The 23,400-nt window shown below is 39.3% G+C and overlaps 1 protein-coding gene across 1 annotated transcript in view; it reads right to left on the bottom strand.

Moving 5' to 3' along the window:
* Positions 1-13,351: 13,351 nt before the first annotated feature.
* SNX7 (sorting nexin 7) overlaps positions 13,352-23,400 on the bottom strand; it is a gene marked incomplete at its 5' end in the record, with an annotated part of 30,557 nt that continues 20,508 nt past the window's right edge. The window contains 2 exons of the mRNA XM_082311526.1: positions 13,352-13,722; positions 22,023-22,175. Coding sequence (XP_082167652.1) covers positions 13,642-13,722; positions 22,023-22,175 — 234 coding nt within the window. The 3' untranslated portion in view covers positions 13,352-13,641. The remainder of the gene's footprint in view (positions 13,723-22,022; positions 22,176-23,400) is intronic.

Genomic DNA, 23,400 nt, shown 5'->3' with positions numbered 1-23,400 from the left:
CATGGGGTGGGCGTAGCAACAGAGGTGCTCCTGGCAGCTCCTTAGTTCGTGCCTTACTTGCACTAATGCTGGGGCAGTAACAGGTTGTCCTGTATAATACCGTTGTCCCCCTTGAAAGCCAGTCAGATTTTACCAGGGAGAAGAAACCTCTCCTCCCTGTGCAGCGCCAGTGAGTGCCACTGAGCTGGGCACAGAAAGTGAGGGTTGGACGTGGAGTATGTAGCATTTACTTATTTATTCAGTCTCTCTTTTTTCTCTTCTCCTCTCTACGCTTTGATCAGAGACTCTCTACATTTTTTATTCTACCTCTTCATGCTCCATTTCCCAATCTTTTTTTCTCTGCTGAGTTACTTCCTCTGGGTCTTTTTTCCTGTTCATTTTTTCACAGCATTTTTGAAGCAGAAAATGCATCAAAGATGCTTCAAGTTTGAGCTGAACTTTAAAACCCACAGGCTTTGAGGGACTTCAGGGCTGAGGTGGATTCACCTCCCTTCTTGGTGAGGAGGCTGGGGTGGGCCCAGCGTGTCCGGCTGGTCAGGCAGCCCTGGCAGGCAGGGCAGGTACCGTCCCCAACAAGCAGCAGAACAAAATAGGAGCACTCTGGTGGGAGCTGCTCACCCGAGCGAAAAAGCGCCACGACCTGCCACCTAACCACTGCCACCGTTGCTCTGCCTCATTGATGGAAACACAAGTACTCTAAAGATAATCTGAAATTTTTCCCACTGCAAACACACGAGCTCTAGCCCCCTTCCAGGAGTTTACTGTGACACCAAATGATCCTCTTAATAGAAAGAAAATGCTAAAAGCCAGTGCAGCCATGTGCAAGCACCCCTGAAAGACGTGGCCTGCTGGCACCTCTTTAAATCTGGCATTTAAAATTGCTCAGACAGATGGAACAAAAGTATGTAATAAAATGTGACATTTTATTTTATTATCTATATTTGTTAAGTGAATTCTTCTGATCATTCCCACTGTCAGTAGCACTGAATGCGAATCAGATTCTGACAATTTGCAGTTTATGAAAACCAACTCCAGGGGTCAGACAGAAAAAGAATAAGTAATAATTAATTACAGGATACACATTCATCCACGGAATCTGGCTACGGTGGGTGACAGCTCAGCCTAACAGAAAAAAATGACACAATTCCAAAAAGTCACAGCTTCTGTAGTCAACCATTGCAGACTACTTCTCAGCACCAATTCTCTACTTCGTTGCCTTCCTTATATATATTTCTATGTATCAAGGTTTTATTAGAAATTCAGAAAGAAAAAAAATATTTGTTTTTCTCACTGTCTTCCAAGTTAGTCCCACTTGTCTGCTTTGGTATGTAACAGAGCACCTTCTCTCTGTCCTCTTCAAAGCACAGCTCCATTTGATACACGCTGTCTCTCCCGCTCAGTGTTTCAGTCACTGCTGCCCTGGACACACTCCCAGAGCCTCTGCAGAGCACAGGTACAGCTGGCAGCTCTCACAGACCGCAGCAGATAGCCACACGGATTTAACTTCCAAATTTTTATTCAAGAGAAGCTAACCCTGAGGGTCGGCACTCCCCGCTTAGCATTGCTAACGAAAGGAGGAGGTAGAAAATTGGCATAAGCACAGAGCAAGCCCTGATGCTTTGAAGGATTGCCCCCCACCCCTCCTTTTCCAATTTGGTCAGGGACTTCAGCAGCAATTATATCACTTAATACTAATTTAGTGCTAAATTGGGAATATTAAGCAGTAAATGATTGAACTTTTAACTAGCAATTAAATTATAAGCAGCCTCCTCACTGCAAGAGAAATGTCATTGAGAACTAACTTTATATCTGACAGTATTTTGCAAACAGCTTTACTGCATTTTATAGGTGACGCTTTTTTCTGGCTGAATATAAGTGAAGCCTCTTGTTTGCATCCCTCCACTCCAGGATTGATGCTGACCTCTTGCTGCTGCCAGCATCGATACTGCAAGGGAAACTCCCCAGCACCGACGTTGCTCTTAGTACCAGCGTTATCTCTTTCAGGCTTCCTGAACACAGGCTATGTAAATCATACGTGCACCATTTCACTTTTAAGGACCTTGTCACTTGGGGTAACCTATGGTGTTTGATGGTGCTGAGGAGTGAAGGGAGTAACTGAATGAAAACAGCATGGGCAGCCCATCGGCTAGTTGAACGAGCAGCAAGCTCCATGTAGGTAGCACTCTCACTGCTGAATGAGTTGGTTTTGACCACTGACTCTCGTGTGCTTCCTTTCCAAGTAGTCTAAAAATATGCACTTATTTGGTGGGTATTTTTTTTCTGGATCAGAACTTTTAAGTGAACATTGAGAAGTATTTTCAGGAAGCCAGTTTCAAGTGGGGACATTTTCAGCAGGTGCACCAAACACTGTATCACAAGAAGAGCTTCCATCAGGGGACGGTTGGATGGAAGTGTCAAATCATTGCCACTTGGGTTTTTGGTTGCACCTCTGAACAATACACAGGCCAAGAATTATTTGCAAAAATTATTCAGCAACACATTTCAAATAATGAATATTTCAAGTAAATCTTTACGCACCATACTTGAATAGGAAGAGAGGCAAAATAGCTGATAAATTATTCATGCAGCTTTAGCACTAATGTAATAAATATTACATAAATATTACATGGTGTCAGAGGGAAATGAAGGATTTTGAAATGAAGAAAGAAATTAACTATGAAGGAAAAGCACCTGAAAATCGGAGAAGGTGAATACACAGATTTGAGATGTGAATAATAATGAAGAGACTAACGGGAGAAAACAAAAAGGATGACAACTACAAATCACTTTGAGAGGCAAAATACTCTTCCTCTTCAGTTCTTTCTCTACAGAGAATATACAAACTTCTCAAACTTCCTTCAGCTCTGTTTAAAAACAAAACAAAGAAACCAAAAGAAGACACCCTGGAGTTAGCCAGGTGGGAACACACCTAGATCTGGCTAAAGGGAATGACATGATCAGAAATGCTGATTTACAAAAGGGCCATAACTTTTAGAGAAAAATTCCATTTTGAATATCAAATAACGTGTTACTTTTATTTTGCAAAGTGACTTTTCTCACTAGCTTAATACTGAATTAGGACAATGGGATTGTATATTTTTAAGGACAGAACCCGCAAGGCTTCTGTTGTGCTTCAGGTAGGCATATTCAGCAGCATTAGCTGCTGTGCCAGTAAGCACATCTGAGTGGTCAGTCAAATCTGCTCTGATGCACCCGCATCAAGTAACAACATCATTAATTCCTGGTTTGCTGTTTTGCTCAGGTGTAGCGTGTACAGATTCTCACTAGCCTTATCAGTTGACTCTTCATTTTAACATTTGAAAAATTAATTTTTTTAATCTTACTTTTGTGTGAGAGAGGGAGTTAACATTTTTTTCCTTCCAAATCCTTTCCTATTTACCTTCCTTTTCAACAATAAGTAGAAAATGGGAGAGAAGAAAGGAAACAAGTTAAAAAATCCCAACATATTCCAAACAGATTTTGAAAAAACTAATTTTTCTAAAACTGGAAACGGAGACACACTACACATTTTTTCCCCATTGACAATGGACTTGGGCTTCTTTTAACCTCAGGAATAACATATTAAAATGAAATGTTTTACGTTCATCATTTCCGTAAATGTCTCATTTACAAAATCTGTCATGGGCACACCAGTCTCCTCCTCATTGGACATTTACCAGCCTTGGCATATCAATCCATCTTTTGCACATCTGCTCAGAAAATGTAATTAGTTATACCCATATGCTGCAGAAGTACATGATAAAACTTAAGAAACAGAAAAGGCCAAGAGACTTGACAGCCTTTCTCCTTCCTACTCTGTGTATTTTGTTGATGACTTAAAAAAGTGAGAAGCTTTTCTTGGCCTCTGCCACAGGGTGGGGATATCACTGTGCCCTAAGCAACTTCAAGAGATTAGGCAAAAGCAAATTACAGTTTATTCTAATACTTTTGGTTCTATTCACTTGAGAACAATCATTTGTACTGTAAAAAGACATAATATTCCCCAGATAGACATACCTTCTTTCTCTGGTCATTACTTATGAACTTGTCTTTGCAAAGAGATAAGTAAGATGGACAGGGATCCTTATCTGAAGTTTTGTGACGTGGGAGAGACCCAGATGAGAAGCTCTTTTTACACAAAATGACACTCATATCTAGCAAATATGGCAACTCTTAAGCTTGTTGATAAGCTTTTTGACAGCCGTGCTCAATTTTGGTGGCAAGTGGCAAAGGAGAGAGGGACTACAGTCCAAAACCGACCTATGCCTCAGCAACCAAAAGTTGGTTCAATGGCGTCATCGTGCCACTTTGGCTCGTGGGTAGAGCTGTTCCACGTTCACTGACGTTCAGCCCCTGAGTTCAGTGGCCATGCCTCTGCAAAAGGGCCGAGCAGAGGGCTGGTGTAACTCCCTTGGACTTTACTCAGCCACAGGATGCTCTAAAATTTGCTTTTTTCACTAAGCAACATTAATTATCTTGCATTCATATTAGGCTCTTCTTTCTTATGACACCATAGTTCAAGGCTATAGATACTAGAATAGAACTGTTACAACAATGAATTATCCATTAATCCCAGCGTCTTAAAATTAATCCCAAAGGATGAAATATTCTCCGGTTACACTATAGTTCCATCTCCATGGCAAGGGGTTTGCAGCTGTTCTCAAAATCTGCTGTAGTGAAACATTAGTTTAGTTTTTTCCTGGATGGTACATTATCAGCCTCAGTTGGTGGTATGTTTAAAACCCAAGATTACAGTTCAATTCACAAGAGATTTGAGCTTTCAATAGGACCTCATCATCATGGCGTGGAGCAGAAGCCACTGGCCACTGGTTAAATGATATGGTACAAAACAAATTCTGAAAATGCTGAATTCCGTCAACTCTGTTTTCTTGTTTTCTTACTGAAATCCAAAACGATGTGTCACCGTTCACTATCTGAACTAATTCATGGTGATTCGGCATTACAGAAACACCATTTTAAGTTTGTCTCTGACACACCACATGTAGTTGTGTGTATGTTGTTTAATAGCTGTAGGTTTTTCTTAAAAAAAAACCAAAAACAACAAGACCAACTTTCAAATTACTAGCATTCTTTTACTTCAGTAGGGGGTTCAAAATCAAAGCTGCTGTACCTCCATCCTCCCACATTTCTTTTAGGGTTAATTTGGAAAAAAGAAAAGCTCTCCTAATTATAGAGATTTAGCTTTCTGTATAAACTGGCTATTTTAAGATCTGTTTACAAGATCACAATATGAAACATCATTCAAAAACAGTGTGAATTGATTACATCCTTCTGAAGAACATGTAGCAGTAGAATATGCATTTGTAGCTGTTACACTGCCCTATAATTAGGGCTTTATTGCTTCCCTTCTAAACACACGTTGCTGCTGCTGGAGAACAGCTGAGATACTTAAGATGAGACAATGGAAAATGCTCCCCCCCTCAAAAATCACCCCAACCTTTTAGAAACAAATGGCAGAAACACTGTGGTCACTACCAAATATAAGAGTAAAGTCAAGATACTGATTATGTTTTTCTGCTCCAGTTTCTTTTTAATGAGCAAATTTTCCCCAAATACTGTTAATAATTTGAATGTTGCTTAATTGGGAGACTTCGTATTAGAACAGCTGAACACAATCTTTGGTCTTTTCATTCATTTCCATGGATTCTGGATCACAGCGTAGTGATGGAGTGGTCAGCAATCACATCGGGAACATTCATGTATCCCAGAAAGAATGAACAGACCAAAAAATTTGCATGGTTAGAATTACGCAGGGAACTCAATTCTGCTCTGAACTGATCTCATGTTTTTGAAAAACTAAAATGAATACTGAAATGTTCCTTGCACTGAGCAGCTCTCCACACAGACGAGTGAGCTAAATGTCAGCTCCCAGCTTTATGGGCACACGGCCGTGCCATGTGATGCTGCGCTGGCCATTTCATGGAGCTACACATGTGTTCCTACATCCTTGCTATAAAACGGCTATACCACAAATAATGAACTGGAACAGTCTAACATCTGGATCTGTGTTATTGGAGAGGAATTTTCCCAAGGAAAATCTTCACAGCCTTGCAGTGTATTTGTTCTGAATAAATACTTTTGATAAATGAGATGACATATTAAAAAGCAGATATGAAATAATATTGTTTTCCATACAGGTCATCCATAAGACAAATGCTTCTAAGGGCAGATGAACATATATAGCAATAACATTGATCAGCTTAGTCAAGTTGCAGACAATGACTTTCTGAGCAGTGAAGCCAGAATTCCCATAGCAACCCTCACAAACGTGAGACGCAACACGCATTCGGTGGATGTACCAAGCCGTATGAAGTAGGAACAGGAACATTTTGAATTAAGGGTTAAAAACTAAGCTAGCTACAATTTAAATCATGAAAGCAAATATCCTTCTAATTGTATCCAAGGTATTTTTTTCCTTCCGTACTATTTTTTTATCTTCTATATTCTGAAATCTACGTATAGACTGCAATCCAAGTGACAGATGACAGTTATCTTTGTACCACTCCAAGAATCTCTTGAGTAATGAGACAAAGTACAGTAGCTCCTCTTACTCCTCAGCATCCCTCTCAGCACTGGGGCGGCACCACGGCTCAGAGAACCAGGGTCACCTTTCCCCAGCGCGCGCCTGGCTCCCAGCCCTCCGCACCCCGCTCTTTGCCAGCTCCTCCGTCAGGGGACAGTGTACCCTGTCCGAACCTGGCTGTAAAAGCCCTAATTAAACCTGGGTGAGGTGCTCAGCGGGTGAGTGGGAAGCAGTGTGGGACCTGTAGGAAGTGGCTTTGCAGCTCTTACGGAAAGGGGGAAAAAAAATCAGGGAATGTCTTCTATTGGCATCTCTGCGTTTTAGCCAGATAGGGCGTGGCTTTTTTTACCTTGCTTAAAAGAAGCTGGCTAAGACTTGCCGGTTTGACCCAGTACTGCCTTTCTGTATTAGATATTCTGGATAGGGGTGATGCTGGTCTGTATGGAGAGTCTCTCTGCTTCAGCAAAAACTCAGAAATGAAGAAAAGGCTAATATAGAAAAAAAGGTTCTAGGTTCAGTCTTCAGCGGAAGTGTATTGCTTCATTTGCTGTACCCATATGTGACAAAGTGAGGCACAACTGTATTTGTATAATATTTTAAAATGCTTTTAACAATTGCGTGCTATAGTGCACAGTCATCATCAGAGAAGGTTATAAATTAGTTGCTTTTTCTGCTTTTGCACCTCCCCTTTTATATTTCTCCATTATTTTTCTTCCCCAGAATGAGATGGTAACAAAATACGTGCAATCACAGGAATAAAGCAACATGCTGGAAGGCACCAATAAATATTGAACAACTTACTTTACTATGTTAAGCTGTCACAATTAATTTGCTTATAAAATTTGTACTGTCCTGTCAGTAATGAACACACAGTCTCCAAAGAGGTATTCTCACTTAGCTGTTTTCTCTCCAACTCCACTACAAATCTTTCTCTTAACCTTGCGTTAGCCTTGCTTTTATGTTAGCAGAGTATCTGCCAGGTTTTTGTGTTTATTGCAAAAGGTATTGCTGGTGGATAAAAGTAGGAGAGGATGTACTAAATGCCTGGAAGTTTTTCTCTTCATAGAATTACTCTCAATTTTCACTTTATTTCATAGACTCATAAAATACTTTTTAGGTTGAAAGGGACCCTCATAAACTTCCCTCTTTTGCTTTTATTTTACATACATAGAAACTTTGGACTCTTGTGCTGTGTATGCTGAAGTATCAAGCAGTAAAAAGAGATGAAAAAGCATTAGCGATTCTGAAACTTTGATGAGCTGCTGCTCATTTAGGTAGTCCTTGCCAGCCTTAGGGGCTCAGGACTGGCTTTGGGGGGCCCAAGCAATTCTTACGGACTCCTGGGCAGGAGGTGCAGATGTTCAGGGCAACTCTGGCTTTGTCTTGTAACCCAACAGCCAAATAATGCAGCATCTGAGTGAAAAAACAGTTCTCCACTTAGAAGTAAGGAGCTTTGTGATAGTTGTATACCTACGGAGCTTCTTGCTCAGCTCTCATTTTACATACTACTTTTTACCTCCTGGTGAAAGCTTAATTTATTATTTAAATGAACGCAATTCCAGAGTACAAATAAATAAAAAAAAAATCTTATTTCTTTTCATTTGCAAAAGAGGCTGGTGAGATGCTTTACTTTCATTAAAAAAAAAAAAAATCACATTATAACATTGCAACCACTTATTTTTTGATTAAAGAAGTTAATTTGAAAAGGCAATTCAGTTGCTCTTTAAGCTGGCATAGTGTTATAACAATTACTTAAAGAACAGTGAATCTTCCCCACACCAAGTAATCAACGTTGCCTTGATTCCAAGGAAGTTTTAGTTTGGCTTTTGACAGTTAATGGCTTACTGGCAACTCTTGGTTAATTACTAATGCAGACATAATAATGCTTATTCCTTAACTAACCTTCTGAGTGATACTGTTATCAAAGGAATTATTCCTGCTGAAAACTCAGTGTCCTGTCACAGTCTAGATCAAAAATTTTAAACCACAAAGTATGGCTTTTTGCCTGCAGGAAAACTAACACGATGTTTTTTCATTATTTTTCCAATTACATTTCAAACAAAGACATCCTTTGTTTATCAGTTCTGCATTTCTTTAATCGTTTATCTTACCTAAACCAGGATGTACCTTCACTTTTCAGGTCCCACAAACCTCCCAAATGCACTGAAAGTTTGCGGCCGTCCCTTTCAGGTTGGGATGAGGTGTCACCTCTCTGTTCCTCCCAGCAAAGCTGAGCCACTGCTGACAGTGGAGCTGCACCCAAACATTGGTGCTGTTTGGAAAAGCAACACAGTAGGTTTCTTGAAGGAGTTTAAGGTTCAGTTTGTTGGCCAATATTTCTTTTAGTCACTCTGTATTCAATAAGCTGCCTCTGTGGGATTGCACAGATAAGGCTTTTCTCTTTCCACGATGATGGCATGGCTAGAGTCAAGGCAACAGAAAGCCAATCAACAGTTCCTAACTGGTTCACACAGTAAAAGCTTCAAAGCTGTGCGGTGCTTCAGGAACATTTTGCTGTCCCTGCTTTCTGCTAAGGCTGTACAATTTGATCCTCTAGTCACCAAAGTCAACCCCGCCAGCTAGCAGGTAGGAGCTCCTCCATTTGTCAGAAAAGGTTTATTTAGCCATTTTCTTTGAGTAAACTTAAAATGTATCGGAGGAGACTATTGCATACACCGCTGCCCTCATCCATTCTTCACTGAGCTGCAAGGGACTGTTTGTGCAATATAGTGGGCACTGCTGATGTGTAATATTAAAGTGTGAGTTGGGCATATGAAAAAAAAACCCTTCATATTCCTCCTGGCCTGCAAAGCTCCTGCTGGAAGGTTGGTTTCATGATTAATTTATGCCAGCATTGTCCTTATTTTAGTGATGCTATCAGTGAAAGCCTGCCTATAGCTATCAGGCAAATGAAAGAATTTGAATATGTAAAGCCAAAATCTTGGAAAAGTCACTACTTTGGGTGCAGGCTGACAGCAGCAGGGGCCAGCAGCTCTTTTTTTATGCCTGTATTTATTTCCTTTTTCTCTGGACATGCATCTTGCCACAGATCACTTACAGCTTGTCAAGCGATGGAGTCTGCACCAGGCAACCATTTAAAATCTTACAGCCACTGATGTCTTACCCATAAAAGCCCTCTCTGTTTTACCTTTATTACTGGCAATTTGCACTGGTGACAGCTGTTTGTTCTTGTATCTCCATGTATTTTCAGTCTAACAAGAGAGAGAAATGCATTGTTTACAGGCCCTAGGTATGAACCACTAACATATGAAGAGGCAGCATGTTCTCCACAACTGACCTTTTCTTCTGTCCTGGAATTGTTTCCTCTTTATGGTCAAGACACAGCCCACGATGACTAAACCTTGCAGCCCTGCAAACTGCGCGATCACACTTCTCTCTGAGTTAGCTGGTTGCGGTTAGCCGGGGGCTGGGGTTTGCACGCTGAACTCTGAGTGAAAGGAGGCCTCTTTTCTTTCTTTTGAATATTTATTTGACTTGTGCTTTCGAAGTATCTGTACATAAATTCAGAATGCGGTAATGGGCACTTGAAAGTATTTGGCCAGTGACTCGCGACTGCCTGGCAACGGTCCCACCTCCGACGCCGGGCAGAAAGGGCGTCACTGCGACAAATGGAGTTGTTGGGCCAAGAAGACACACTCGGTCACGTTGTCTCTGGCTGCCTGAGGAAGCCGATAAGCTGTGCTGGTTCTGCATTCTACAGGTGGTGATTATCTAGCTAGGAAACTGCAGGTGCAGTTTGAATTTTCTATTTTACAATAAAACACTGATGTTTTTAAAGTGATCTCACCTAAATTTTAGAACAAAACCCACACAGAACTGGATGGGAAACTTTCTGCCACTCAGAGCTGTTGTTTCATGCTCTCTGCAGGCAGACACACTAAAACATCGCACCGTTTTTACACTGGTTTCTTTTCTTGAAGATCAGCTTTGCCTTTTAAGTGTTTAACTAATTTCAGTCTGCAAAGCTGCAGAAGGAAGTCGAGGCCTCCAGACAGAGGCTCTTAGCTGTAAGCAGCTGAAAGGTGAATTCCTAGGCAGACTTCTGGCACGTCAGGAATGATTTAAAGCGGTTGGGCTCTAACAAGCTGTACAAAGCTATCTGAAAACAGCAGAAAGAAAATCCAGTAAGAACAGGCAGATTGATTTTGAGTAATCAAATCGTTTAAGCACTTTCTAAGCATTAGCCTAAGGAAGGTGAGACTCCATGAAAGAAAAAAATCTTTGGAATAGACCTTCTAAAATTATAAGTTTCAGAAGTATTTGCACGATACAAAAAGGACAATGTTTGATTGTACTTAACAATAGACCTTGGCTTTGCATGACAGTGCTACTAGAAAATCAGAAAAATAACAACATAGTCACAAGAACGCCTCTATATAACTGATTACTGAAGTCTTTCCCTCCATAATTTATGGCCTAGCTGAAAAGAAATGAAAAATAAATCACGAACATAATGAACCACAGCCCACGTTTTTACCAAGGATGCAAAATCTCCAATGGTGCTTCTGATTTCTAAACGCCTCAGAGAGCAGCTTTCTGCTCCGGCAGAACATACGGGCAAAATCAATGCAACGCACATTGGCATTCCCCATCTCAGCTAACCAGACATTACATTTTCTTAGAGGAGCCTAAATTAGAGGCACAGTATTTAATTTTTTGTTACGCTTAAACATTCATATCCTTCCAGGTAAGCCTGTTTAAGGTCAATTTCTTGAACTTTCACTTATCTGGTATTCAGAGTGTTACTGCTGCCTATCTTGTTGGAATCGTGTTTATAGGACTGTACACTGCTGAGAGATTAGGAGCTAAAAACAGCAGGCCAAATTGAGTATTAATAAATGCAAATTAATGCTGACTGGGGAAAAACCAATTCTCCTATATATACACACTGATGGAAATTAAATTATTTAGTAACCTTCAGAATAGCTCTTAATGTTAGTGGACAGTTCCAGGGAATGGCAGCTCAGCTTTCAGTGGTACTTTAAAAATTAAATGAGGAATTAGTAGGAAAGAATTATGAAAAAAATCCAAGCATAATTATGACAACATGTACATTTCTCGTCTGCCTGCATTTTAAACACCGGTTGCAGCAGAACTAGAAAATATAGAGAAAAGCAGTAACAATGAGCACAGATGTGAAATGCCTTTTGTACAAGATGATATTAAGCTACGGCTTTTCCTCTGGGAAAAGCAGCAGCACTTGGAAAACACACTAGAGGGTTAGTAAGTTCTTGAGTGGCACAGGGAAGACAAATAGGAAACAATTGTTCATCTCTTCTCACAATTTAAGAGGCAGAGGGCATTACCTGAAATTATTGGGTAGCTGGTTTAGGAAATCACAAAATGAATTGATTTTTCCTGCGAATTAAGTTGTGGAATCCATTGCTATTCAGTATGGTAAATACTAAAAATGTAGGTGGAAAAAAAGAAAATAAAGCACAGGGAAAGGCATTAAGGGCTATAAAGCACATTGACAGAAGCTCGGATGTTAAAAAAAAAAATCAGTGGGAAGGATACAATGGGAAAAGAGCACAGTCCAGCCACGTTGTTCTTCCATGCTTCCTGCGAGCATCCGCTGCCAGCGCTGCTGGACAAGACACTGCGCAGCACAGCCCTCCACCACCGCGCCGCCTTCCTCCTAACACGGACTCGCCTCTCGTCTGTAAATTCTCCAAGATGGGAGAGATGCATGCTTCCTGCAGCATTTCAGAGGCATCTTAACTGCTATTTTATAGCTGAAAAAAAAAAGAGCTGACCTTTCATTAATACTTCATGGGGGCAGCATGAGCACAGTCTTCCTTGCATTGCCAAGGCGGCCGTGCTGGTATTCCAGGTCTCACTTGCAATCTAAATTTCTTAAGATCAAAGTGACAAAATGACTTGTCCAGCTTGGAGAGGTCCGCAGCCACCCAAGTGCAGCCGTGGGCTCAGGAACTGACCCCCCGCAGCCCTTCGGTGACTGACAAGAGCAAGCCCACAAATGACCACCACAAAAGGTGAAGGTGATGGCTGAAGCCCTGGTGTTCTGCAAGACCAGAGCCACGGTTAGGCTGTCTCCAATTCCTGCACCTCATTCTTTCCATATTCAGACTTAGGCTTGCTCAGACCTTAACTGCCAGGGAGAACAACTGCCGGAATTACAAGTGCAGGCTGACAGACCTTTTGGGGGCAATAATTCAATGACTGGAACACTTTAATGCATATTGCATGAGTGAATCAGCTAATCGTTTTAATGCAAAACTCTCTGTTCCTTTCTTATTCCCTTTCTCTTCCGAAACTGGCTATCTGAAGAGAGAGGAAGTTAAGGATTACAGGAGGGTCAGCCATGGGAGTAAAAGGTTTGATCCTAAAAACTCCAAATGGAAACTTTTGTACTGGTAGGATCAGTGCTGCGACTAAGATTGTATCATTGCAGAAACAGTCTGTTCCATGAACTGTCCGTTTTTTCTTTATCCTTTAAAAAATGTCAAATTGAAGATGTTTAATAGACATATAAATACTGAAAACTGAAAACTGAATTAACAGTACTTTAAAGCAGCATTAATCTCACAGAATATGTGCAGCATCTTTCCGTACCACGTTGCCATCAGGTGACTAGCACAATCTATTAAAATAATCCTAAAGAGCTCCTTGAAGATTACGCTAGGTAATTTTACAAGTACAGGAAATCAGTCAACAAAGAGAATATAACAAGCACGCTAAAATACCAAAATACTCCTTAAAGACTAGGGTACAGAATGAAGACAAGCTTTCCCTATTAAACTTTTTATTAAAATTGAGCTATTTTTACATATTTAAAATATTTTATATCCAAATTATGCAATATTTATGAATACAATTGTATGCAAAGACTTGCATAAAAATATGTAAAATCACAGCTAAGCAATATAAAGCAACATATAGCATGTTCCAAAATGTGTTTCAGGACTAGAACACCTGAGTTTTCAATAAGCTGGTTTCCTGCATTTCGCTGATTTTCAACAGTTAAATTTAATAATGTATCTGATCTCGTATAAAGCACTTCTTTGGTTGGGAGAAACTGCATGGAAAAGGCAGAGACCGAGCAGAGATACTACTCAAGGCCTATCTTCAGAATCTTCTTCCACATGAAGATCCACTGTTTGAGATGCTAGGAAGGACTCCCATGTAGCAAGGCACTTAAAAAAAAAAAAAACACAGATACATATGAATATAGCAGATAGATTTCTGTAAAACTGGTAGCCAAGGAGAAAAAGAAGAAAAAAAAAAAATAGCGGAATACATACGCATTGTCACAAGCTGCTTTTGTGGGACTACGGAAAGAGCAAAATATGGTTTCCTAGGCAGCTCAGTGATATGCAAAATGTTAGCCAACATGCTGAGTGAGCTGTAAAGGTCACTTTTACATAATGACAAGCACACAGTGTGAGCATCGTAATTGTATGTGTTAGCATGGAAGATGCTAACATTAATTATGCTCTTCTTTAATCTCTCCCTTTTAGTTACAGGGAAAGATCTCTTCCAGAAAGCGCGCTGTCAGGCACATTTCCCTTGTAATCTCTATGGATTCCCATTGTATACCCAGTTTTCTTTCCAAGTTAAATTAAAGCAGTTTTTTTCTAAACACACAGAGAATTCATTTTTCCCCTGAGTAATGGGAAAGAAATGGGACCAGAAAGGCAGGGGGTGGAGAGGTGGGGAAAATTGTCATCCTTACAACAAGTGGCATTTCTCTCCTCATGGAAAAATGTATTTATAATTGTACAAACTAATTTCTTTTATTTGAAGCACCAAGACTGTAGGCAGTAAAATGAAAAAAAAAAAAAAAAAATCCCCAAGTAACTTTGGTTCAGTTTGGCTTAAATGTGTATTGGCAGCTTGGCAAACCATTACAAATCATAGGTTAGTGTTGAGAATCATGGCAAGGCCATCACTAGGTAACCCATGGTGCGCTGATGCTTGTTACCCAAAGTACCAGGTTTTTAGTATTTCAAGTCTGTCATTACAACAGGGCAGGCAAATTCATGCAATAAGTTTATTGTTTTGATGCTATTGAAAAAAAAAAAACCCTTGAAATGGGAATGTTCTAATAAAATTTTGACTTATACACTCATACCTATTGCTCTTGACAATGCAGCTTATTTACTACTTACTGTACACAGTTTTTTTCACGAAGAATCTGAAATATTCGCAATGACTAAGTAAGTCTTCTGAAATTTCTCAGGACACATCTTCTTTTATATCAAAAGCTGGACAACATACTCCATTTATCTGAACTTTGAATTAAATCACTACCCTGAAAACAGCATTATTTCCTAAGTGAAAACGTTTGCCATCATAAGCTATTCAAGCCACAGGAATTTGCTATGCCCAACTACAATGAAGTATCTAGCATCCATCTGTCATTGCTTAGGAGACATGGAAAATACACTAGCATTCATGCTGCTTGAACTTACAGCCACCTAACTCTGTCTTATTAGGCATTTCTAGTGAATGACTTCAAAACTCTGCCATTAAATATGTAGATTTAATCGTATGAGATTAAAGAGCCTAAATCCTGGTGTTATTGCATATCTATGTGCAAGCAGACGAGTGGGAGGATCTGATAGTCATGAATAATGTTAAAGTATAAGCTGAAAGAGCAGAATGAAGAAGACACACAGGATGACGGGAGTTGGGGTAATCCATGATGACACAGGGACGCAGAACCAGGGATACCCTTAAAATTATGGGTGACAAAAGTAACATGAAAAAGCAAACAAAAGCCAGCAGCGGTTATGTCTCTGAGGACCTAGAAAAGTAGAAGACGTGGGTCTGCAAGATAACGTGAGAGGTTAAAACAGCCAACTGACCCAAGAGATCACAAAGAAAAAATTATGCGGGAGCTTATTTCTGCATGGGTTTTTGGTCGTTATCAGGCATGTTAGAGACTGTTCCTGTCATTCATATATTGTCCCCTAGACTATGGAAACCATGAATCTACTCCCCCAGTCTTTCTTTTCTGATCTTGCTGACAAAATCCCCAACTAACTTGTGCTGCTTTTACACACAGCAACATTATGCTACTGTTCAGAGCAGATCTAAGGTTTGAATTACTGTGAAAAGAGAGGAGTAACAGGGTAAGATTCATGTGGACATCTGCTTTCTTCATTGACTTTTTGGAGAAATTTTATTTTGAAACAGTAAATATAAAATCAGGGAGAAACAGTGAAAATAGCGCTAGCATGAACTGTGATCTGCAAGTGTTGCAAACTGATTTCTGACTTAAAAGGTCTTTTTGACCTTTTGTATAAAGCCTTTGAGGGTTGATCATGAGATTCTCCGCTACTTCATGTGACGCTGGCAGCTGAGTCTATCTGAGATGCTTGAGCTGAAAGGTGGCATGTTGGTTTTAAAATGGCAATGAGGCAGCTGCTAGCAACATGTCTTCACTGTGGCACTTGGACTCCGATTTCTGTTTGCTAGAGCCCAGCCTGGATTACCATCCTAGAAAGCTGCAAGGCACATCTGTTTTCCTAGGCTTCTTCTAGGTGTGGGACAAGAAATGATCACTTTCTTGACAAGTCTTTTGTTATCAATGACTGACGAGTTTTTTCTGAACCACAGTTTAATTTATACCATGTAACTCCATGTTTTGTCATTCTGTAATTTCAGTAATGTGAATTAAAATACATATATCAGCACTGGCTGGAATGTAAAAATGGCTTTCTCTTATCTTTGCAACACTGAGCCGAACTGCGCATGTTAAAATGCAATCACAATACGTTGCTTAACCAGATAGATACAATCTACTGAAGTCTTTCCAGACAAAGATGCAAAGCCTTTTTTTCAGTTACACAGGTTATTCAGTTTTTAATTTATCCTCGTTTATATAACCAAAACACCTTTTCCAAAACATAAGAGAATGGTGGCTGATTTCACTGTCAGACATCACAGTGCCCCTACAGCCGACTAGTATTATAATTAGCCATACCAAAACAAAACTAGGTCTCTGTGCCTTAGGCTCAAGCTTTTTATACTGTGAAGCATGAACTGCATAAACGACATTTCGTTAGTGATGTATACTTCAACATTATTACAGAATGATTTTACTTCATTCTCCTGGGAGGCTGAAAACAGAGATCTAAACAGAGGATCGGCCAGCCTTCACAAAGGAGACAGAAAGGGAAAAAAAGAAAAACCAAACCTAGGAAATTAAATGTGCATGCACAGGATTGAAATTCATAATCCAATTACTTGTAAAAGCCCAGCGGAAGACATAAAAAAGCCTAAATACACAAAATGAAATAGCAAGAGCTTAAATAAGGCTACTTTACCTAAAATATTCTGATTACTACTGCAGGTCACACTTCTATTCTGCAACATCATTTTTATAAAAAACAGCAAAAAGGTTTTCATATAGTACAATTGCATATCTAACTAAAAAGGAGATACAAAAATAGAACGTGTAGTAGCGATGATAGCAGCAGCAGTGTGTCACGTGCCATGTGTGTTTCTGTTCCAGTTCCCTGTTTTCCATGGTTGATACCTTAAAAATATAATTTATGATGGCATTTTCTGGAGTAGAATCTGAAAATGAAGTCTTGTGTGTGGCTCAGAGAGAGACAAAAAATACTTTCATAGTTTCTGGGTGCAAGGAAACAAAAACTAGAGTTCATAGAAATAGTGATTCCCATTATAAAAAAAAAAGTCTTTCTAAAAGTATCTGAAAGAAATTTTCACGGTTGAAGTGAATGAGGGTTCAAAGATGGATCCTGGCTTTGCAGTGACATGCGCAGAGGCAAACTGGCTCAGCCACGTGGGAGCTTTTGAAAATCGCATGAAGTTTGTTAGCTAAATTCCCAGGCATTGCTAAGGTGGGATGTGAGCAACATGCACGAGCAGCTAACTTTTTGCTACGCAACCAAATGACTAGTTAAATGCATCACTACAGAGGCCTCTAGGGCAAACAACAAATCTCATCTGTTTTTCTACAGCTTATACTAGCTAGAGAGGTACATAAGGGCTTTGGAGTCACAGGGAAGTTGCTGTAATGGGGAAGGAGTATTGTGTTGCCCTAATGAGTCTTTCGGATCAATTTATGCCTGCACAGCAATGTAGGTCACAGAAATAAGCTAAATTATGTTTGAAATAGTTAAGAAAATCAGGAAATTGTTTATATTTTTGGAAAAGAGTAAGAAGTGTCAATACCAACAAGAATCTCGCTATAGCAAAGATAACTGTAGCTTTTTATCTGATTAAGCTGCAACGGTTTAACAGGATTAGTTTGACATATAAGAAAAATAAAATTAGAGGCTACACTTGAAAACAAAGGCTTATCCATGCACAAGCAAACCCATGTTATTTCAATGCCAAAACTAAGTAAATATCATCCTACATTATGAAAAAAACCCAGTCTTCCTGCATTTACTAGAGTGCCTCATGAGCAGTGGAAAAACCAAACTCTGGTATATTTGCTGGATTTATAATGTCTAACTAGTCTTCGGATCAGGCTGCAAAATCTAGCCACTTACTCTGTTGTTGGTTTTTTTTTTTCTGAATAGAACAGGTTAACAAAGTTCTTTGCTGAGAAAAATTGAAGTGCTTCTTTTTCTTTGATGCTGTAAATAGCCTAGAGACTATAGTAAATACATCAGAAAAACAAAAGGAAAAATTTAGTAAATGTTTAATTGCTCTTTGAAGCCAGAGTTCAACATTGCCTGGTTTGGTTTTGCTAATTTGTACCAGAACACTTCAGACATGCTAGCTAAATAACAACATCACCACCACTGCTAATTTTGTATTTTGTTTTGGTTTTAGTAATGCTGCATCTTTAGGGCTCTGCAGAATATCTGTACCTAACTTAATGAAAATACTCGTGGTGACAATCAGCTTTCTCAGCTGTAAGCTCCACCCTGTGGACAGTTTGTGATTTCAACTGGTTGGCAGACGCCTCTTCTGGACTAAGGTGTGCTATTTCAGACAATAGTGTCGTGCCTAAGGCATGGGGAAAAGGAATAAAATAAATGGTACAGTGTTAGCACATACTTCATTCAAGAACTTTTCTCTGTAAGGCAAACAAATCAATGCTATTTACTTCAGAAACAGGAGTAAAGTTCTGAATTTTTAAAAATTAAAACCTTTTCATATTATTTCTGAAAATCCTCCCTATTTTAGCAATGCACTTACAGTCATTATTAATACAGTATCTTATTGGCTTTAAGCCTTTGTGGAATACAGAGAGACTTCAGCATGTATTCAACTTAAGTATGTACTCAAGCAAAGTAAAGGAAGTAGAGAACTCTATGAACTCTTGAGACCGGCTACAGGAATACCAAATGATTGGTCACTCATGGGAATTCTTGGCTACTAAATGACATTATATTTAAATGTATTATAACGTAGCTTGTATGTTATCAGAGGAAAGCCTTCATTCTCATAGGTCTGCATAGACTGGCGATTCCACAGCTGTGGAAACAAAGGAACACTTCTTATTCAGTTATATTAAATGTAGATAGTCAAGAAACTGGAATGCTACAGAAATACCTCTACTTGTTTTGAATTAGTAAATCCGGAGAAATAGAATTACAGCTAACACTTTAAAGTAGCACTTCACGTAATGTGAACATTAATTCAGCTTAAGGGAGACGTACTCTTTCATGCTAGCTAAGTGATGCTTGACAAGTTGACAACAGAATCCTTAGGCAACTACAATTAAGGAAAAATCCAAACAAATGTAAGGTCCTACGCTTTCCCCATATTGTGACAAAGAGGAAATAACATTTTAGAAATTCTAGTGTACTTTAACACTAGTGTACTTTGACACACACACTGCTATGTTGTACTTGATCACACTGGCTTTAGTTGTATGCTTTAGTTTTATACAGTCTTGAAGGACTGGATTCTCTACTGCAAAAGCCACCAGGAAACATGAGATGTCCGTCCCTCGTTCCTCTGTAGTTCTCAGAAATTTAAGGGATGCAGAGAAAGGCCACTAACAGGAATGACTCCTGGTTAGATTGTGTGCCTGGGAAATGAAGTCAGCAAGACTGGGGAATGACGAGGAGCACAGTGAAACACTGCTGTAGAGAAGGGAATGGGACACTGCTCGTGGAGAGGCAAGAACAGGAGTTGAACTGGGGCAGGGGGGAAAGCTGTGGGAAGGAGGAGAAGCAGGCAGGGACTGAGTTAGAAAGCAGGAGATGATTCCTCATAGGAGATGGACAGAAGAGCTGGGCAACTGAATCATATCCATGGCATCCATGGTGCCTGGGAGCATGCACGGAACATGCTTTGGGGAAAAAAAGGCAAGAAATAAGATGAAGGATACTACAACAAGAAAAGGCATAGTAAGCATCAAATGGTGCATCAAAAGCATGAACGAGTAATTTAACTTTGGACATGTCAGAGAACATTAGTGATGCAAGTAATGACTGAACAAGTGACAAACACTGTAACAGGCCCTGTGTTTGTGCATGAGTTTAATGAGTGAGACTCAAACGATTATCTTCAAGGTAGGATTTTGTTTTCTACTGAAAGCATAAAAATCATGTTCTGATTCTCAGGTTTCTGAGATTCCCTTCCTGAAGTGTCACTTCTAAATAGTGAAAGCAGATGCCAGGGCTGCTTTTTCTGCTGTTTTCAGGAGTGCATTGCACACCTGTAGTTTGTAATATAAGGGCCTCTGACAGTAATCACTTCTCCAATAATTAACCATCAGCATTAACCACAGGTCTCAAATAAACATGCATATTTTAGATCAAAACTCCCAATCTAATATTAATTTTATCAAATTCTCTTGAGTGTCAGGATTAAGATAATGATTTTCTGATAAAACAGAAAAAAATGAGTAAGCCCTCACTTTGCAAACAAGGAGGGATACAGTCAGCACAATGTTTTCTATTATTGCAACCGCTGCAGTAAGATAAGGTATTTTTTTCTAAAATCTAGATCTACTGAGATATAACAGCAAAAACATTTTATGCAGATTTCAATATTCGAGAAAAGCACCAACAAAGAATAATGTCTCAGTATAAACCAATTTGTCCAGTATTTCAGAGGCTATTTAAGAAGAACCACCGGCAGTCACAGAGATAGCTGAACCATTTTCTGCAGTTTGTGACTTAATGATAGTAATTTCATGTACAGTACGAGCTTTGGTGTTCTGAATTAAAATGCTAATTCAGCAAAAAGCATTTCTAGACAGGAAAGAGAACCAAAGAATTATATTTGTGTTTTAATTTAGCTAATCGTTCATTAACAAAATATTCCAATATATTTAGTATCACTTTAACATACGTATTGCTGATAAAGAAGTCAGAGATCATCAATAACTGAAGAAAATGTGAGAGGATGCCAAAAGCTTGCTGCCTGATTTCAGAAAATATTTTGATCTTAATATGTAACAACAGATTGTCAATGTCCATGCATCGCCCAGACTGTATGTTAATTAATTAGACTTGATGATCAAGAGCTCTGTCTTTTCAATTATGTTTTAACAAAATGATCTGTAAAATCAGGACACTCTCATTGGCTAACAGGCAATCCATAAAAAGTTCAAAACACAGGATTGGAAGTTACAGATGTCAACATATATCCGTGAAAATTACTAATTTATGATTAATAGATGGCTTAGTGTATTCCAATTTTTTTCCCAAAATAAGAAGAAATTCTTTAAAAAAATTCAAGACATCTGGGATATCTTCAAAATGCACACTTCAATCAACAATGTGTTCCCCATGAAGAAACTTCACAGAATGCTTAACATATTTTGTTACATGTTTTCAAATTCTCTTTCTTAATATATATTCTTGTAAAAGGGAATTCTTACCAAGAATATTAGCTGTGGCATTTGAGTTGAAAATAAAAATCTTATTTCAACCACTTTTCCTTCTTTCTGAAGTAGTAGGTTTCAACTATCAAAAGATAATTTATTAATTGTATACAGTTGCAGCATTTGTATTTTTTTAAAAAGTGCATTAAGATTTTCATACTGACTTCTCAAAATTGTATTGTGCTTCTTTATCATAGTAAAGTCTGATTATTTCACAAAAGAGAATTCCGTAGAGAAATAACGAGGACTTCCTGTGCTGTCTGAAATGGAATCACATTGAAACTTTTTCCTCATACAAGATCATTTCCACAAGTTTGAGCTTTCCAGAGGGCTTCTTCACGCAGTTACAGCAAAAGGTTTCCAAACTGAAATATAGCAGCTGACATTGAACCAAAAACCATGTTCCAAATTGTTGTGGTTAGTAAAACAAGAGTGCCCTCTGTCGATGATGAACTCAGGATCAACCACTTGGGCACAAATAAAATGCATTTTTGCTTGAAACGTGTCAAATTAAGGATAACTGCCTCCCTCTTCCCACAAAAAACGATTCTGAAGTTACCACAGGTTTGAACTAAAATGCAAAAATTCCTCTTTACAGACAACCCATGGGCTTCTCCACTGAAATAATCAATGAAAAAATAACATTGCTATGAGAAAGCATTTTACCTCTTCATAATAGCGGAGATTATTCTCAGCCACATTAGTGAACGTTGATCTCATATCACACTGCATGTTTTGCTTCCACCTGTCCCAATCCGCTTTCAGAGCATTATTGGCACATTCGACTTTGTCTTCAAGTTTCCCAATCTCTTCTGAGAACTAGATGTGAATTGTAAACATTAAAAAATATTAGTAAAGTCACCATTTCAAAAGTGATTGAAATCAAGTGGTTGTAGTGCAGACAAACAGAACTGCAGAACCAAGGCTGCTATTTAACTTAGCACAGAAAATCATTCCCCAGGGATAAATTATATTTTATTCTTAATGAGTAACTCGGTACAATTTCTGAAACGTTAATAACAGAAATTCTAGCCCAGAATTAAAGTGTTGCTGAAGATATTTTTATTGACTGAGAAGTTACAGACTCCAGCACCTCTTTGCTAATACTTGACAGTAATGCATCTAAAAAGGAAAATACAGAGGGCTTTACTGAAGCAGAATCAATTATACAAATCAGATTTGGCCAGAAAAACTGAGAAAACCCTGACAAAACCTTTGATAACCTCAGGAGAAACCAGAATGGGAAGACAGCAGAAATCAAAACCACAAACTTTCTGATTTCTTGCCTGTCACCTCGCAGTTTTTTCTTGTGGAACTAACTTCTGTGTGACCATGTAAGGGAGAGAGAAATACAGAAGCAGCAGAAGAAATTAAACCAAAGGACTTCTGCAGAGAAGAAACTCTTTCACAGCGATCCAGGATCAAAACCTTGAGGGCTACTCTACAGACATTATTTTCTTCTAATTACTGCAGATGCACAAAGTGACTTTCGAGCTAATGGGAATGAGTAAGTGGACAGAGGCCCTCTCCTTAATGAGTCTTCTAGCCTCTCAATAATTTTGTTACCTATTGTCATTTACTAATCAGCTGTGTCAGTCCTGGCTGGCACCCAGTCACAGAACGAGGTACGTCTTCTGCAGCTACAGTGCAAATCCATCTGCTGGGTCTGCACAGCGACTGTCTGCAGCAGGAGGGAGCTCAGGCAGAAACACCACCAGTAGGGAACATCAAGCAGGAAAAGTTAATGTCCTTGTATGGTTTCCATTGCAACTCAGGTCCCATAGACCTTCCTCTTCTTCCTTGCATTCTGCTGTGAGGCAAATTGGTTTTTCCTCATACAACACCCCTGTAAGGTTGGATAGCTCCTCCTGCTCTCTGCAGAGCTGGTGCTTTCATTGATATGAACTTCAGGATTCCAGGATTAACTTCCAGGATTTCCAAGGAATGCTTAGGCTATTGGCAGAATGCAGAAATGTCAAAGTTCAGAGCGGGATGTGGGAAGTCTTGGCTTTCCAGCTTGAACCATGCAGGGAGGACAGTGTTC

The sequence above is a fragment of the Platalea leucorodia genome, assembly GCF_965183815.1.
Source record: "Platalea leucorodia genome assembly, chromosome: 5".
In the NCBI taxonomy this organism is placed as follows: Eukaryota; Metazoa; Chordata; class Aves; order Pelecaniformes; family Threskiornithidae; genus Platalea; species Platalea leucorodia.
This window is presented reverse-complemented; position numbering and strand designations above follow the sequence as displayed.